The sequence below is a fragment of the Colius striatus genome, chromosome 2, assembly GCF_028858725.1.
Source record: "Colius striatus isolate bColStr4 chromosome 2, bColStr4.1.hap1, whole genome shotgun sequence".
Classification (NCBI taxonomy): Eukaryota; Metazoa; Chordata; class Aves; order Coliiformes; family Coliidae; genus Colius; species Colius striatus.
The window spans coordinates 54845481-54864495 of record NC_084760.1 but is presented as its reverse complement, the minus strand read 5'-3'; the positions used below and the strand labels follow the sequence as shown (position 1 = coordinate 54864495).

The window sequence follows — 19015 nt, the reverse complement described above, 5'->3', positions numbered from 1 at the left end:
TTTTCCAATGTGGAAACAGTCCTTCAGCAATTAGGTCTTCTAGTGTGGATCTCATCCATGAGGTCACAAGTCCCCCTCTCTAGTGTGGGGGCCTCCACAGGCTGCAGAAGCAGGGCCTGCCTCACCATAGTGAGGCAGATTGCAGTGTAATCTTCGCTCTGATTCCAGGGCACCTCCTTGCCCTCCTTCGTCACTGACTGAGGTGTCTGTGGAGATGTTCTCACATTCTCATTCCCTTCTGCTGCTGCAGGTTGGGGTGTTTTTTATTTGCATCTGTCCAGCAACTTTTTCTTCAACATGTTAATCATAGAGGTGTTACCTCAATTGCCTTGAACAGCAGCAGGTCCATCTCAGCATACTACTAGGCCCCCACTACCAAAATCTGGCCACATAAACTCACTACATCATTCCATATAATAATAAAATAAAATACAGTTGAACTGTCATTTCTTCTGTGATATAGAGAAGTACTGAGAACAAATCAATGTCAGGAAATAGTTGACATAAATAAAACTTGAAGAGACCTGAAACTGGATGGGTGACATTATGTTAAAAAAGCAACATATTAAAAGAATATATTGCCATCTTGACTACTTAATTCTTGGACACAGTTGTGTGTATTTGCAGGTATTAAATTATCCAGAGAGCGGCTTGCACATTTTTGCCTTTGTCAGTAGAAGCATACTGGGAATTACGTGGAAGAACATAACCGTTGACTAACAGACAAATTTCAAACAATATACATTCTCTAGTTCATATCAAGTTCTATGTGAACGCAAAATATAATGTTGATGAGACTTGATTTGCGTTTTTATGACTGTGATAAAACAGAAAAATAGCAGCAAGAATGTTTATTCATATGGTTTTCCATGAACAGAAAGTCTTCAATGAAATTATTCTCTTGCTGTGTTAAGTAAATAGACAGTTAAAAAGAATGCCAAAGCTGATACAGTTTGGATTGACCTACCTCAGATTTACATGACATTTACTGGAATACTTTCATTTAATTTACCTGAAATATCTAAAAGGAAATTTAGTGTGCTGTCGTATGCTCTTATGATTATTAATTTCATCTGCTGTTGTTTTCTGTTTCTCTGAAGTAATAATAAAAAAATCCTCCAAACCGTACACACAACAGTTCTGCTGGTTTTGTTACATGTTAAATCTTTTATTGCTTTTGAACTGTGTTAAATTTCATTATACAGAAGAGCTAAAAAGCCATTTTTCTGAAGGAAAGACTTATTTTTATCTCTCTCCCTTCATACCACTTTGGACAAACAGATTCTGAGATGCGTTGTCAGCCCGTTATTGTATAATTTCTTCACGTTTCACATGAAATGTCTTATTAAGTCTATGTCACTTTCATTATTCTGTGATATAAACACAATAGCAGGCTGAGTTGACCAGTAAACGTTTTCTCTGATTGTTCAGTGCACATGAAAAATCTGTTGGGAACTATTCCCTGTTTGCTCAAGGCTGTGCCACTTGAGTGGCTAAAAGGATATAAAAGAGTGTTCCTGACCTAGTTCTGTCTGGATATTTTTCAGATACTTTGAGGTTTTTGGTTTGTGGGTTTTTTATTTTCCATTTTGAAATCCCATAAACATGTTCACCTTTGTCTTACTCTGCATTACTGGGTTCCTGACTGATGTGCCATCACTTCAATGTATCCTCCTGCAGGTTGTTAAATGTACTATGCTGTGAGCTGAATACTCTTTTACTCCTGGAGACTCAGTACAACGTGTCACAAGTTCTACTAAAAGCTCAGGAGGAAAATGTAATGGAAACTTCAGGGTAAGAAGTGAACAATGTAAATGTTGTTTTAACCATCAAACTTTTCTCTTGACAACAAATGCGTGAATACCTTAGTGGCTTTAAATATACAAATGCTGTCACTGAAGTTGGACTATAATGTGCATAAGTTTACTTATATGTAGGTTTGTCACCAGTTTTAAAGTATGAAAAGATACAAATGTTGTTCTTTCTCCCATGTCCACCTCAAAAGTGTAAGACATAAAAAGCAAATATTTGTCTCATTGCTGTTTGTATTAATGTTGATTCTTAAAAGAGTGCAAAATTTGTAGATGTAAATATGCTTTTTATTTTTAATTATTCTTTTATATATATAAAATAAAATTAGAGTATTGGTTTAATGTTTATGAATTAACGGCATCATCTGTACTTTGGGTTTTGGGGTTTTGGTTTTCTTTTTCTTTATTTATAACTTCTGTGACTTTCTATTTCTGACTTCAAAATAAAATTGCACAATGCATCTTTTAAATAGGAAAAGTGTGTTTTGGGGACAGAAGTGGACAGTCATTCAGTCATAGGACATTTTGTCCTTTCTCTCAGCATGCTGAATTTTAAAAACTTTCCTCCTACTGTACCAGCACAGAGTTTAAATCAGGCAGTTTGTGTGAAATCTCAGCAGATACAGATGATATTTATGATTAGAGGATGAAACCTACTATTTTTTTACCAAGGAAAAAGTTTTAAGAAACTTGATGTGTAAAATCTGGTTTTTATTTTTTAGTAAAACTTTGTGCCTTGGGCTCCACAGTGACTTCAGGCAGCAAGTTAACTGTGTGTTAAGTTATGAATAACTGCTTGTTTGTGACAGTGGAAATTTGCTGGTAGGGCAAACAAGGAGCAAATTTTGATGGTCCATTAACTGTCTCTGCCCTAATTACTGAGCATATGGGCATAACAAAGCTTGCAAAGTTGTCTTACTCTTTCGTATTTGAGTAATTGCTCAGATGTTTCCAATCAGCAGTAGGTGGGGAAGTATGAAGTTAGGATAATGGCTACAGTCATATGAAAATACTTCACATTTCTGTTTATTTCTTTATGCCTATATGTTTTCCAGGTTCTATTTTAATTGTCGTATGTCTCTCAAGGGATTCATGATCATTAAAGTCTTCTGAATTAGAGTCAGTAAATCAAAGTGTTTCTGATTTGTGAGGTTTTTTGGGTTTTAGTTTTTTCTCTTTTTTTCCCCAGAGATTTTATAATTGATGGTCTTTCAGTGGAGAGAAACCATATTCTTGTAAGGATAAACCTGATTGGAGGGCCACAGGAAAGGATTTTGCCATTGAGAGTACTAGATAAGGTTAGAACCTAAAGTTTAACAATGTCTTTTCCATAACTCCTGCTTTCATTGACTGAACTCTTTTTTGGATCAGCATGTATAAAGTTATTTACATTAAGAAGTACCAGGCCATCTTTATCTTTATAAAAGACTAAAATTTTTAAGAAAAAACAGACTGAGAAAATTCATTGCTCTCGTTATCTGGAGATTGGCATGTGCCTAGCTCATACCATGTTCAGATGAAATGCTTATGTTGCTTCATTTAATGTTACTTTCCATACTATAAAAGTGAATGCAAATTGTCTCTTTTTTTTTTGGTAATATATTTCTATGTTTTCTTTATTAGCTTTCCATTACCTATGTCTTCCTTCTGTTTGATATTTTTTTGTGCTTGGTTTTTCATCTGCAGTGTCTAATACCTGGAGTTCTCATTGGTGTTCTAACTATTCAGTGTTTCTCAAGCAGCAACTTTACATTTTCTACTTCTCACTGGATGTCGGTTTCATAAAGATGAAATGCAAATTACTATCAGGACTGCTAAAACCGTTAGATCAACATGTAAAATGGGAAATACAGTTTCATGTTGAGTGGGAACAAAACAACTGCAAAAGGAAAACTGTCAGTGCTATATACCAGAAAAAATTCTGACTCAAATGCTTTTTGGTTCTTGTGTCCTTTCTCTTTTTTTTTTTTTTTTTTTGAAGTAATGGAATATCTCATTGCAAATTATAGTATCAAGCAGAATTTGGTACTTAGAAAATAATTGTGGAAACTTTACCTGTGTGTTAATTGAGCAAATGCTGTTAATTCTTCTCCTAAATGAATTTCTTTCTGATCATGCTTCTAGGGCTGTGATCCATATCCTTGGCCAATGTTTTCATCATTCCCTTTGCCAAAGTACTATCTTGCAGAAGTTCCCAGGAAAGCTGAACTCAGACAAGGTACATATGAAGCATGCAAGCAGTCATGTCAAACAAGCATCTAAGTTGGTTTTTAATTTTTTTTTCCCGACCTTTCTTCCTTCCTTCCTGTTCCTCCTCCATCCTCCAGATTATAATCTCATAAATGCTTGAGGATTTTTTATTGTTGGCTGCATTTGTAGCTAAATAAGTTGGCTGGGTTTTGCTTGTGTGGCTTTGTGCAACTGTCAATCTGCAAAGCTCTGTTTAGTAATCTAATTCTTATGCAAACTTCAAGATTAACCTTTTGGCTCATCTCAGGTGGGTGACTCATGAGACAAATTTATGTCATCTCTCTAGTAACTGAAGCAAGACAGTCTGGTTAAGCTACAAATTTTTTGTACACTGTTTTCATGATTCAGATCCCTGTGTTTACAAAGCTTGGTGATGTGTGAAATAGACAACGTTTAGGGTAGTTGGTTTCCACACTGAACATCAGTTTGAAATGTGGGCAGACTGAAGAATCCTTTGAAGAATTATCTAGGCAAAGCAGTCTAATTCATACGGAGAGACTGTTTTAAGGTTTTAATTTGCATAGAGAATGCAAAACAATCTGATGAATGGCTTTTAGTAAATAAATGATTCTTTGTATTTTTTCATGTTTAATGTATCCTTGAGGTGTACATATTAGAAATTGTGAATTTCCTTAGCACATAAAGATTTTCAAAAGTGATAGAAATTCTGTGTTAGCTGCAGAATATCAAATTGTCTGTTTATAACTATGTGTAAAAAAAAATTCAAAAAAGGTTATTCCCTTCCCTGACAAGAGGAAAGGTCACACAGTTTCAAAATAAGGGATTTTTGTGTATCTTTGTGCTAATACTGTTCCTGGCATCCCAGGGCAATTTTTGTAAGACAATAAAGTCACTGTAAAGTGTGTGCTCAGATGTTTCAAATACGTCTTCAAGGAGGTAGGCAGTAGTGCTTTTGCATTGGAAAAGTGTATTTTATTATATCCCACAAAACCTCTCTGTTCTCTTTTCCGAGCAATTCTGTTGCTCCTTCAGTATATGTACTGGGCATGATGTCCTTTGGCTAGTTGGGGTCAACTGTCCTGGCCATACTCCCTCCCAGCTTCTCACGCACAGCCTCGCTGGCAGAGCATGGGAAACTGAAAAGTTCTTGACTTGGAATAAGCACTGCTAGCAACAACTAAAACATCAGTGTGTTATCAACATTATTTTTACACTAAATCCAAAACACATCCCTGTACCAGCTACTAGGAAGAATAATTATTTCTGCCCCGGCTAAAACTAGGACCGTATTTGCGTGTTATTTACACAACTCACTCAGAGGTTTTAAGATCAGTTTAGACAAATACTTGGTACATTTTAATTCTTCTTCAGTGCAAGGAACTGGACAGGGTTTACACAGACTTCCACTGAATGGCAAGAGTTCTGCAGCCATGCAAACACTTGTATGAGTGGAAATGCATGACTTGAAAATGCATAATGTTGCTGCAATTGTCTGAAGCTGTCTATGTTCACATTTCATGCTGCAGTGTTCCATTGTGTAAGTGGTGCAGCATCATTCCCATCCTCTTTTTGGAGTGTTTCTTTTATGTAAATGATAAAGACTACTAGATTCTTAGTACTGTTAAAGAATATATAGTTTACTTGGCTGAAAAGACTGGAACTGTAGATTTTATTTGGTCTGTCCTGACCTCTAATTTACCTGCTCTTTTATTAACCAAGTGACCTGGACACCTGAAGAGAAGCTTGCCTTTTCTTTCTCCTTCAAAAATTGGTCCCTTGTCCATTGTGTAATTGTGATGTCAGCTGTAAAACCACAACATGAGATGATTTTTTTTTAAGTCTGTAGAACAGATATTGAACTTGACTGGGGGGAAGGAGGAAAAAGAGTTATGGATGTGACCTTCCTTCAGATGGAGTTGAAGGACAGATGCAATAACAGAACCTTTGTTTCCCAGGGGTGTGTGTTAACTAATGGAAGTTGCCTTTCTGAGTCCATGCTTAAATTACTCATTGAATATTTTGGAATGAGTGTGGCTGTTGCTCAGTGAAAAGATTATGTACCACTCAGGTCAGGGAACAGGAAGCTTCATTTCCACAGCCCTAGATCTCATGTAGCCTGTGACTGAAACTAATGTAATGGAAACCACAGAGAAATCTTAGAAGTAGCATATGAAGGGTGATCACTGAAAATTACTAATTCCCACAGAGTTTTCTATGCAGAACATGCAAGAAATAGGTTTTTTCTTCCCTTTAAATTCTGTTGAAGGACACTGCAAGCATGCAGCAGTGCTACTTTTTTGGTTGTTCGGTTTTGGGGGGAATTAGTTGTAGGAAAAAGCAGAGCAGGGCTAAATATGCAGTCTGGAACATGTATTGCCCAGCAGCAAGGCCTGAAGACTTCATCTTAGAGAACTTTCTTTTAGCACTTCTGCTTTTATTCTGTGCTGATGTAGTGCTTAAAGACACTGGCAGCTGGATATGTTGCCTCACTGGATGGAAAATGAAGCTCTCATCATTTATGCTAGTAAAATTAGTAACTATAATGGAGCAGAGGAGTAAATCCTCCATTTCATGATGACACTTTGAATGGGTAGACTCACCCAAAAACATATTTGTATTTGGGTAAAATCTTTCACTCTTTACAAGTATCTGTCTTGATTTGCAGATGTTAGGCATTTGGCTGTATGATATATGTATCTGTAGAAAAGGATATATGGAAAACTAAACATCCTTGATTGTGTAGTAAGATGCATTATTTCAGCCAGTATTTACAGTTGGAAAACTATTTGATAGCAGTATATTAATGATTCACTTCTGTCAAAGATAATTTATAGTGAAGCTTCAAATGATTTATGCCGATTGTTATTTATGTGTGGAAATTAATTATGCCATTTCCACCTGTTTGTTTACCCTGCAGCAAGATAACCTGATGGGGTTTTTTTGGTCTAAATTGTTCAATTATTATTTCAGTAAGATAATTTGAGGCAGAACCATTAAGTGTTTTTCAAAGAGTGTTACAGTTCTTTGTTATTTAGGATAAGACTATTAATTATTTTTTTACTTTTGATATTATCTACACTATGTTATTAAAAGATAAACTTTTTAGAAGTGTATCAAACTGTAATATTCACTTTTCTGTTTGCATGGGAGATCTGTCTTCTTTTTCTTCTCATAGCTCTGTAGCTGTGACAGTTGGTGGTATGACTGAAGAATTGTGTCAGTAACTGTCCTGTAATGATGCATTCACTGCTTAGCATTTCCATATGCATAGACATCCCATCATTATTTAGTTTTACTCTTTCCCTGACTCTTATAGTCTATAATTGCTACCTAAAGTTTTGTGTCGTAATGTTCTTAAAATCTTTTGATGCTTTATCTCAGACACTGTTCTCTGAGTTCTTTCCTTTATACTTTTAACTCAAACGGGAACATGCTGCCATGTTTCTGTTTTGTTCTATTGGGCTTTGTGTTTAATCATCCATGTTGGGGTTTTTTTTTTTATATCTACCTGAAATTAACAGTCTCTCTTTTGTATGATTTTTAGAAGTCTTTCTCGGTCAGAGAACAAGCTATATTAGCTTTCCTGGTATCCCTTAAAATTTCACTTAAATGTCTTCATCACCCACACTTCTTTACTTGTCCTCCTCTTAATAAACCTGTCTCAGTATTCATGTATAAACCTGTTGTCATTCACTCTTTAAGAAGTCCCCTCAGTTAATGACAGAGAAGTGGACAAGTCTATGTACATGGTCTTTCACAAAATATATACCATTATATGGATTTGTTTTCATGTAGGAGTGAAATACAATGTAGTGAGATTATTAATTATCTCTGTATTTAGATTTTGAATAAGATACACGTGGATTTACAGACCTTAGTTTCTTAGTCACAAAACGCCACTTCAATCACAAAACACAATCAGATGAGGAAGGGCTTGTGGCATTTCTATAAATGTTTTTCTATAAATGTTTTCTAAAACATTTATGAATTTTCCTAGTTCTTACTCACTTTAGACACAAAAGCTAGCCAAGGAGTTATTTGAAGAATTATAAAGCAGCATCTTTTAAGGCATGAGTTCAGTTTAAACTTGCAGAAAGTTATGGTGGAGTGGTTCAGATTTCATACATACATGTAACTGTAGGTTATTTGTAGTGCAGTTGCATAGCTTCATAAACTAGGAAATGTGGAATTTTTGGTTGTGGGGTTTTTTTTGACAAGGCTACACAGAGCAACTATTGGTAGCGGAAAGGAAGGTGATGGGATGGGAAAACATAACCACATACGAGGAAGAAAGTAGGACTGCAGCAGATGAATTAAATTGACATAAGTTTCTCTTCAGTCAAACTATTAGGTCTGGTTTCCTCATTTTCTTTTCTATTTATTTTTTTTCCTCCCCCTCTATTCTGAGACACTTTGTCCTTCAACTCATTCACTACTTCTGGAATTTCTTCCACAAAAGAAAAAATAAAATTCAAGTCATTAATTTAGGAAAACTAATGAACCAATTTAGTGACATAACAGAAAAGAGAATAAAGAGCAGGACTGCTCTTTTCTGACATTGGCATTAGAGCACCTCTAGCGATAGTGTTAAAGCCCACTCTCAGTAACAAGCAATATGCATAGCCCAGGACTTGATGGTAGTTCAAGTCCAGCTATGTAATAATACTTTTGGACAAATTATAGTTGCCTACTAACTTCTGAAAGTGAGGGGACATTTGTTTGGAGGTAGTTTTCATTCGGTCCCCCCAAAAGGTTCCAGTGTTGTTTTTGGGGGTTTAGTTTGTTTCTTTTTTTGAATTGTGATGGTCTTCTGGAAGAACTGATATTCAGTGATTAATGACAAGCTACTAAGAGAAGCAAGTAGTTTAGCTAAAGGAAAATAAGATGGTGTAAGTTGCCACAATATGATAGTAGTTACAGTACATAATGCATGGTTATGCCATAGTATCTTGGTTGCATGGATCTTGAGCTTGTTTCTCAGTCATTTGAGTTTAAACATTCCTGTGCACTGCCTGAGGATCATAAGTCTTGTATCCTTCTTGACTGGGATTAAAATCCACTGGTGATATAAAAACGAATTCTTCTTTTCAGTAGGTTGCTTGCTTGTCATTGTTCTGATGACAGAACACATCTGTATTAGTTATGTTTGGTACATATTTGAACTTGCTTGAGGTCCTTTTTTATTAAATACTACATTCCCAGAGGAATCCCAGAATTGCAGAGTCTTAAGGGTTGGAAGGGACCTCGAAAGATCATCTAGTCCAACCCCCCTGCCAGAGCAGGACCACCTAGAAGAACTTCAAGGCAAATACAGTGGTTCAGAAATAACAGTGTTGTAGAAATAACAGAAAAGGGCAGAGAAAGAGCTAAAAATCCATCTGATAATACTATAAGAATAAAATCATCTTTGCAATAAATTTTCAATATTATGTGAGCTGTTCTAAGCATCAGTGCATGTTATTTGGAAAGATACTGAGAACTTAAGTTGTTTGATGATAACAAAGGAATTTAAAATTAGTTAATTTGGAATAATTATTAATGATAATAATTAAGTTACTGTCATAAGTGTATTTCAAAGTACTATGTATTGTGTAATAGCCCCAGTGTCAGGGAGACAGTTTACTGATTAGAGTAATTATTAACCACCAGCTTAATTATATGCAATATTCTAATTCTATTGAAAACATTCTAGTAATCTTAAAAGAATAAGATAATTTGAAAATATTATTTTGTTTGTGGAAATAAGTTTTATTGGAAAACTGAAAAACTAAATAACACTAAAGAAGTGAAAGTAACAGCAAATATTATAAATAGCCATTGACTGGCTGAAGCAATTGAGTCATTAATCAGAAGTCACTTTTCATGACAGAATTCGTTGCTATAGGGTTCAAAATGTAGAAACAGAACAAAGGAGAGCTTGCAATGTATGAAGAACCTTCATCACCTTTCATAATGATGAGAACTGCATGGTCTCACAACAAAGGGATTGTGCACAGCTGGAGTGAGTGTGTGTGCATTTACCTTATTACAGATGCCACCTTTACTTTTCCCCTTAAGTTGAAGAGAAAAGTATTCATAGCAGCAGGTACTCTGGGATCCAAGTTGCCTAGGGAGAGGCAGTCTGATTCCATTTTGTAGGGATCAGTATTTTCTGTTAGGAAACAGTTTGATCAGTTTTATCTTACATAAAATTACTTTATAAAATGACTTGGCATTTGAACTTGAAATTCTTTCTGCTTTCAGAAAAATAGAATTTGAATAGTCAAGCCTTCACAATGTGTTGGCATGTTTTAACAAATGGGAAGAAATTATTAACTCTTTGGTTTGTCAAAGCATATGTATCCATTATTTTAATTGCTACCTTGCATATACTGTTCCGTGTGCTGTGTCATCATGCATCATGATAGCTTGCTAATATTCATTATTCAGTTTGAATTCCAAGATAGACACTTTAGTTGCAGAAGACATTTGATTTAAAGAAAAAATTTTAGTACAGACATGATATTGATGAAAGCCAGCTTAACATTTTAATTTTGGTTTTTCTGTTCTTAAACCTCTGTAAGACCCAACCAGTTGTGAAATATATGGGCTCAGCCTGTGGTGTTCTATTGTAGAAAAATGGTAAAATACATGTAATTTCCTCTAACTTAGTAGAAAATAGAAGGGAAAAGAATCACTTTTAGGCAAGGGAGAAGAAAACATACTTATTGTCCTTTTGTCATTGCATCAGTGGCAATTTTAATTTTGAAGGCATGTCTCCTTATTATAAAGAAAGACTGTGTCTTTAATAACAAGGCAGGAGTAACATTAAGAAACGATCTTTGAAATTCATTCTCTGTATTTAAAAGGAATCTTTCATAAAGATCTTTTTGTAAAGATTCATTTTATAAGCAAGTTGAACATGAAAAATGTTATCTGATAATTTGCACCTTATATATAACAACTGTACCAAAAGGCTGTGTTTTAATAGTGCTCAGGTAAAAAGTCAAGCATTCAGAACATGCAAAATGCCTGAATTATATTGTTGCAGCCTCTGAGAGCACCAATAAAGAGTATGTGTCCTGAGTGGAGCATATTGGGTGCACGTAGAATCTTCAGAAAACTCCATTTAAAATTCTAAGTTTCTGTAAACACTAACACAAAACTTGCAAGGTGGTATTTCAAGTGGCTCTAAAGCTATACTTTTAATCTAACCTTCTGACCCAGTTTTAACTCCTTGTGCTATAAAGTTGGGAAACTCTGGAGATTACCAAGGATTCTCATAGCATGGATAGTCTAATGTGTTTTCACAAAATTTACTCAACAGGTGTGCCTAGCAACCAGAAAGCATAAACAGGCGTGCCGTAATATCTTTCCAAATATCTGAAGCAAAACTTGCTCACAGAAAGAAGAAGGAATTGTCTATGGAACACAGTTATGTTGCTGTCTTATCATGCTTCATTTCATGATCTAAAAAATAGCGCTGCAACCTCATGATTTTATTATATAAAGCAATGATATTTGGTGGAGGATCTGTGTCTGTCTTCTATTTTTGTTCTCAAGAGTGGTGAAATTACATGGAAATACTTTATTTAAAATGTTTTTCCAATTCTTATCATAGAATAATTTCAGCTGGAAGAGACCTTTAAGATCATCGAGTCCAGCCTTTGTCCCAGCCCTGTCAACCACTAGACCATTTCACTAAATGCAACATCCAACGGTCTCTTAAATACCTCCAGGGACAGGGACTCCACCACTTCCCTGGGCAGCCCATTCCAATACCTGACAATCCTTTCAGTAAAGAAATTCCTCCTAATATCCAGCCTGAACGTCCCCTGGTGCAACTTGAGGCCGTTTCTTCTTGTTCTATTGCTTGAACAAACTGACCCCCTCCTCGCTACGTCATCCTTTCAAGTAGTTGTAAAGAGCAATATGGTCTCCACTGAGCCTTTTTATCTCCAGGCTTAAACAGGCCCAGATCCCACGGCTGTTCCTTATATGAGACGTGCTCCAAATCCTTTTACTAGCTTGGTAGCCGGACTGTGTCCTCTCCAGCACCTCAGTGTCCTTCTTGTAGAGTTATTTCACGACAGAGGAGTATTAACTTTAGGTGCGTTATAAAATATGCTTCAGTAATGTCTTGGATGTTGAAAACGCAGCAGTAAACAATGAATATTTCTGTTCTGTATAAAGCAGAATATCATTGGGGTCAGGACTGCTTCTCCAGTTTAATTGTCACAGAATCATTTAATATCACAGAATCACAGAATGATAGGAGTTGGAAGGGACTTTTAGAGATCATCCAGTCCAACCCCCCTGCAGAAGCAGGTCCACCTAGATCAAATTGCACAGGAACGTGTCAAGGTGGGTCTTAAAGACCTCCAAGGGAGGAGACTCCACAACCTCCCTAGGCAGCCTGTTCCACTGCTCCCTCACCTTGACGGGAAATGACAGGATAAGGGATATTTATTTATTGTTTTCTTCCTAAGGTCTAACAAAACCACATGGCAATGATAGGGGTCTTAGGTGCATGTGATTTTCCTGTTTGTTGAATTAGTTTCTATTTTTTGACTGCATCTTCTGTGGTACTCTGTAACAAATAGCTTCATATTACTCACATAGTAATTATAAAAGAAGGAAAAAAAGCCAGAAAGAATAAGAGACAACATTATCATTACTGAATAACACTCTTTGTTCATTTCTTCTAGATAAAGATCTTGACAAACTCTTCTTAGTCTTAAAAAGCCCAGAGAAGCAAACTGAGTGGTCAGAAATTTGTAGAAAACAGTTCTGCAAAGTCATGAAAGCCAGACCAAATCTCATCAGTGGAAAAAGTGAGTATGACTTGCTGAGTTTAACAAATCAAGCAAACAGAAGGCCACTAGTAAACAACCATTCTTTAAAATTTCATTGAACGTTAAGTTACCTATACAATTAGTCAATAATTTTTGTATTGATTATGAAAACTGTTTCAGTGGGATTTGATGGCCATCATCCTCCTATGTTGGCTTTTTCAGTTGACCCAGAAGGGATCAAGTAAAAGTCTTTGGTTCAGATGTCCAAAGGATCTGTTATTGAGACATTGAGAAACTGAAAAAGAGAGCCTGAGAGAAAACAGGCATTTCCCAGAGATCAGTGAATGACTTTAAGACCAGTTGAGAAATTAAATTGATAAGCAATTTCAGTATGAGAATTTAGAATTAAGCCATACTAAACATCAAAGAACCCACTCATTCATTAATTTTATTTTTTTTTAAAGTTTTCATGAAGACTGCAGTATACAGGAGCATTGGTATAGATGAGTTAAAACCACAAACCAGCCAAAACAAAACTAATGATCACTCATATGACATAGATCATCAGAAATCAGACATTAACTTGTAATATTATATAAACTTACTTTATTGTAGCAATAAAGAAGCGAAGTGCTTTCAGAAATTACTGACTTCCACTTCTGTAACAACTCTGATTATAACCAGATGGTCAGTACATAGTCTAGCATTTTCTTTACAGATGCCAAATGTTTTCCTTTAAATTCTTTTGGTAAGCAATTAATATAATTAACAGTGAAAACAGATGAAGCACCTTCTATACAGCGTCAAACCCAAAATTTATGTTTTGCATGAGACCTGAGTTTTATGGTAAATTACATAAAAGTTTAAAAGTTAAACAGCAGTTTCAGAAACCTTGAGGAAGTCATGTATACAGGAACTGATTTAATATTACAATATTTAATAAGAAATTTTTCATTTGTATGATATGCTTAAAGACAATAATGTTTCTAAATTCTGAGCTTTTTGTTCTTTTTGCTTGTTTGAAAAAAAACTTGAATCTATAATCTTAGAACTAGTAATGTCTGTGAATTATTCAGAGTGTTTACCTTCCATTTGAAAGAACATATGTATATATAATGCATATATGCACTTAAAATATACATTACATTGTAGATGTCCACAAATGCATGTATTCAGTCAGCTTTGTGAAACAGGTTAACGGAGATTCATAAACATTCAGAAAGTACTGCATGTATTTTATATGAGCTTCTGCTAGTATTAAGAAAAATAAATCAAAGAGTAGCAGTTAAAAAGCCCCTAGATTTTTCTAGAAAAATGATGTGTTTACTTTTCTTGTGTGATACTGGTCTAGCAGTTCAGTGAGCAGGTTTTTTTGATGTTATTTATTGTGGAGAAAAAATAATTTAATCTTTGTTAAATCAATTTTATATGAAAGCAGCATATTTTCTAGACTGATCTCTTCTTAGAATTCATAGAATTGTTTTGGCTGGAAGAAACCTTTAAGATCAAGTTGAGCCTTTGTCCTAGCCCTAAATCTTGGATTATATGAAGTTATTGTTGAAAATTGTTAGCCTGCCTTCCTGCATCTAAAAGGAACTATTTGTTGTAAAATGTGTTTTTACAAAAAACAGAAAGTCGTTCCTCTTGTGCTTTGTAGCTATCCATAAGCAGCCTCAAAACCTGTGTAGGTTGTTTCCTATAACTTTGTTGCAGGTATCAGAAGCTAGATTGAAGAATTAAAGAGTCATTAGGATTTGTTAACCCAAAGCAAAAAATTATGCTTGTTTCTGGATAACAGTTTCCATCTGAGATGAAACTGGGAGTAGAAGTCAGCAATCTGTGGGATTGTTTTTAAGCCTCACAGGGACTTCTGCAAGTGCTTATACAAGCCACACAAAAAAGGAAGATATGAAAATGGAAATAGAATAGCATAACGATTCACTAAGTAAAGGAGTAAAAACACCCTAAAAAAGAACAATAATGTTATATACTGAAAGTACGTACCAATAATTTAAAGTGGATGTGAAGCTGTTTAAATGTTGAGTATCTGCTTGGAGACACTTGAGAAGCAGAAAAATATCTTCTAGGTGTGTGGTTTGAGACACCACCATGTTCATTGAAACTTTGAGACATTTGTGCTGCTATGGATCTTTTGCAGCATGTGAAGCTCTCCCAAATTTCAGGCGATGGAGCAAACTCCATGAATTACCGGATAAAGATGCATACCTAAACATCCTATACTGGACCCTTTCTAAGGGAGGCATTAACATGAAGAGCAGTTGAACCAGAGATTAGTCAGCAAAGATGACACTGGATTCAATTACCGTAGTGTAGCATATATATATTTTTAAAATATTTTGTGATCTAGTATCAGGATTACCATATGCTGAATCTACAGAACCTGCCTGAACTCCATTAAAAAATTCTTGAGCAGACCATGTAGTGTCAGTATCTCTAATTCACTTTTCTGACATTGATTACTGTCACATCAACTCGGTCAATGTTTTGTGCAAAATGCTGTGGTACCACAGTATTGTTAAGGAATGTCTGTCTCCATCCCTAGACTGGCATTTTCTCTGCTAAAGCAGAACTAGTTTCTGTCAATTTTAAGTCATTTCTATGGTCAGACATCAAGGTCAACTTTTGAGCAGCTTTATTGTATTACTAAAAGGAGATTAAAAACCTATTTTTTAATGTGACAGGACTGAAAGTGTGGGAATTTTCTTGGTCATCTAAAAGCAAATCATACTGTAGACAACTAGCTTTTACATTCTGTTTTTTCTAAGCACGATAAACTAAGCCAAAGCATTCTTCCAGTCATTCCTTCTATAAAGATACTGCAGATTTGGATATAGCTGCTTGTTGTTGAATGGCTTTGAATATTTCTCTGAGTTACTTAGATCAGGTGAGAACCATGGATAGAGCCCTTGATCAAGTTAAGTCTTGGTTTTTTTTGGACTACTCTTTGCAGTACTTGCAGCCTCCCTCAAGCATCTTTATTACTTCTAGGTAACAGCTTTTTGTGTACTGGGATCTAAGCCAATCTAGGCTTAGTATATTACACGTTCAAATTGTTCACAACTGGAATGTATTTTTTGTGAACCATTGTCTCGGTTTGACTCTTAATCTGTGCTGTTTTCAGTTGTCTTCCTCTTCTTGTCCTTCAAGTATGGCTGAAGGCATTTTCTTGGTTTCAACCCCAGTAGCTCTGTTTTGATTGGTTCCCAGTTAGTATTGTATCAGTAGATGACCTCTTGTCTGGGCAGATTCAACAGCATTAACCCTGTTCCCTCTTAGGAGACTTTAAACCCTGGTGTCAATACAGGCTGTGGGATAATGTTTGAGAGCAGCCCTACTAGGAAGGACTTAAGGGTACTGATGGATGAAAAGCTGGACATGGGCCAGAAAAGTGCTCTTGCAGACAGAAAGACAACAGTATCTGGGTTGCATCAAAAGCATAGTGGCCAGCAGGTTGAGGGAGATGATTCTGCTCCTCTACTCTGCTCTCCTGAGGCCCCACCTGCAGTGCTGCATACAGCTGCATCCAGCAGCCCAGGAAAGACATGGACCTGTTCTAATGAGTCCAGAGGAGGAACACAAAAGTGATCAGAGGGCTGGAGCACCTCTCTTATGAAGACAGGCTGAGAGAGTTGGGTTTTTCAGCCTGAAGAAAAGGCTCCAGGGACACCTTATAGCAGCCTTTCAATACTTAAAGGGGGCATATAGTAAAGATGAGGGCAAGTTTTTGCAGGGACTATTGTGTTAGAATGAGGGGTAATGGTTTTAAAGTAAGCGTGTGTAGATTTATACTAGAGGTAAGAAAGAAATTTTTTACAATGAGGGTGGTAAAAAACTGTAACAGATTTACCAGAGAGGTGGTAGATGCCTCATCCCTGGAAACATTCAGGTCAAGTTCAGCAGGACTCTGAGCAGCCTGATCTAGTTGAAGATGACCATACTCATTGAAGGGGGGAATGAAATAGATTACCTTTAAAGGTCCCTTCTGACCGAAACTGTTCTATGATTTTTTGATTCTATGGTTATACTAGCATATTGTTCATATTTTTTTTTTAAAAAGAAAATTATTTAACTTCAGTCTTCATTAATTCCTGTTAAAGAAGATTTTACTAACTTTATTCTTGCATAATGGTCTTTCACATGCTCGCTTTTTTGATAATGTGAGAGAGAACTCTGTAGACAAATCAGAGGAACTGCATTAGATTTGCATTCTGAATTAATCCTCAGAGAAGTCTGTTCTTTGTAAGAACATTGATTTGCTAAGCTCAGTTTGGTCTTTCAAAATATGGATCAATTCTTCTGCCTCGAAGATCACACAATTAGATCTAGATTCTGCCTGTGGTCTGCTGTCCTTCTTAATATGACAATTTGAAAATATTGCATTTGCAAAAGAGGTTTTTAGAATAATATAAAAAAGATGTTTACCGTTTTATGATTTTTCAAGGAAGCTTGTGTCAGAGTTAGAGTGGAATAGTGGGTTTTTCATGTTTCACAGGAAGAACAATTGCAGATCAAAACTTCTTTCTTCTGTCCTCCAAACCAGTGATAGGACTAGGGGTAATGGACAAAAGCTGGAACATGAAAAGTTCCACTTAAGGAAAAACTTCTTTCCTGTGAGGGTGACAGAGCACTGGCACAGGCAGCCAAGGGAGATTATGGAGTCTCCTTCCTTGGAGGTCCTCAAGACCCACCTGGACATGTTGCAATGCGTTCCTATGTGACCTGATCTAGGTGGACCTGCTTTAGCAGAGGGATTGGACTAGATTATCTCTAGAAGTCCCTTCCAAGCTCTACCATTCTGTGATTCTATGATATTAAATGTTTCTAGTCTGTCCCTCATGATGACAACACTGGCATTATTTAAAGAAAATTTAAAGGAAATTCTGTGATTCTGTGAAATAAAACAACCATCCTGCTGGAATTCAGGTGTTTTATGCCACACTGCAGTCATTTAGGGAATTAAAAACCCCTTGATTTTGTATATGATTACATACTTCCGAATTTAAATTCTCTGTTTTGGATGTGTGGATTAAATTTGCATGAGGTAATTGCCAATCTTTTAAAAAACTTCAGTGTAAACATAGACAAGCTACCATAATTTAAGGAAATCAACATTTTCCATCAGATGGCAGGCCACAACACTAATTTGTGCCTCTGAACATAGCTTCTGCATCAGAATGTAGAATGTAGTCAGAATGTAGTCAGCTTTTACAATACTGACTTAGGAAAGTTCATTGTATAGTACAATCTATTTTGTCTAGTTTTCGAGTTAAATGAAAAATCATTGAGCTAGTTTCCACATTTATAATGATTTTCAGGGAGTGAGCACATGTCAGTTAAATGATTTAGTGTTAAAAGACAAAAATTAAAATAACTACTTGTCATCTCACATGGATATTTTCTTTGAACAGACAATGTCCTGTGAAAACCCTCTATTTAGGTATTAACCACATTTGTTTTGATAAATTCTTGTGTGTCTTCCTCTCTCAAACTTGATTAAAAGCGTTTCAGAGATTCTGACAGGCACTTAGATAAATACTTTCAAATGGTGGAAATCAATTTAGTGCTTGAGTTTCAAAAAATTGCTTAGCAGTTGAGCTGTCACTTCACACATTAGCTCAAGCACTGAGCTTTCATCAGAATATTCATCTGCTAGGTCAAGCATGTGGATGCCTTCCAACAAAAAGGGAAGAAATGTACTATGTTCTGACTTGATTTGAAAGTTTCTGAATTATGTAGTAGTTTTGTCTTTTTAACATAGTTTGTGTTTGTTACTATAGTATGGTGTATTTCAGTAATGACAATACTAATAGTCAAACAGGAAACATCTAGCTGTTTAAAAAATTTTTTGGTTTTGTTTTTGCTATCTACAGCCCTAGATCTAGGCACCTTTTCTTATTTTACACAAAGATTTGTTATAATGTTTGTGGACCAAATTCCGCTAGGCATATTAGAGAAGATTAGTGAGAATGTTCATTCTCACAAAACAAATAAACTGCTATTCTTCTTTAAAAGAAATTGGTTTTTTGATAACCCCATGTGGTTTATTTACCATGATTAAAAATAACTCTGTTATGCTTAAGTAGCAGTTTCTTCTCTCCATAAAATGCATAAGACTATAAAATACACATTTTTTTTGTTTTGATTTAGTAGTCGTTTGCAATGCAAAATTAATTTTGTTACTGTTGGAATTGGCTACTC

General features: G+C 35.7%; 1 protein-coding gene across 3 annotated transcripts in view; it reads left to right on the top strand.

Moving 5' to 3' along the window:
- TBC1D32 (TBC1 domain family member 32) overlaps positions 1-19015 on the top strand; it is an 82216-nt gene that overhangs the window by 43778 nt on the left and 19423 nt on the right. For 2 of the 3 annotated variants that reach the window (XM_061989771.1, XM_061989769.1), the window contains 4 exons: positions 1681-1794; positions 3001-3109; positions 3936-4029; positions 12710-12835. In XM_061989771.1, coding sequence (XP_061845755.1) covers positions 1681-1794; positions 3001-3109; positions 3936-4029; positions 12710-12835 — 443 coding nt within the window. The remainder of the gene's footprint in view (positions 1-1680; positions 1795-3000; positions 3110-3935; positions 4030-12709; positions 12836-19015) is intronic. The other variant, XM_061989770.1, reaches the window with a different exon arrangement.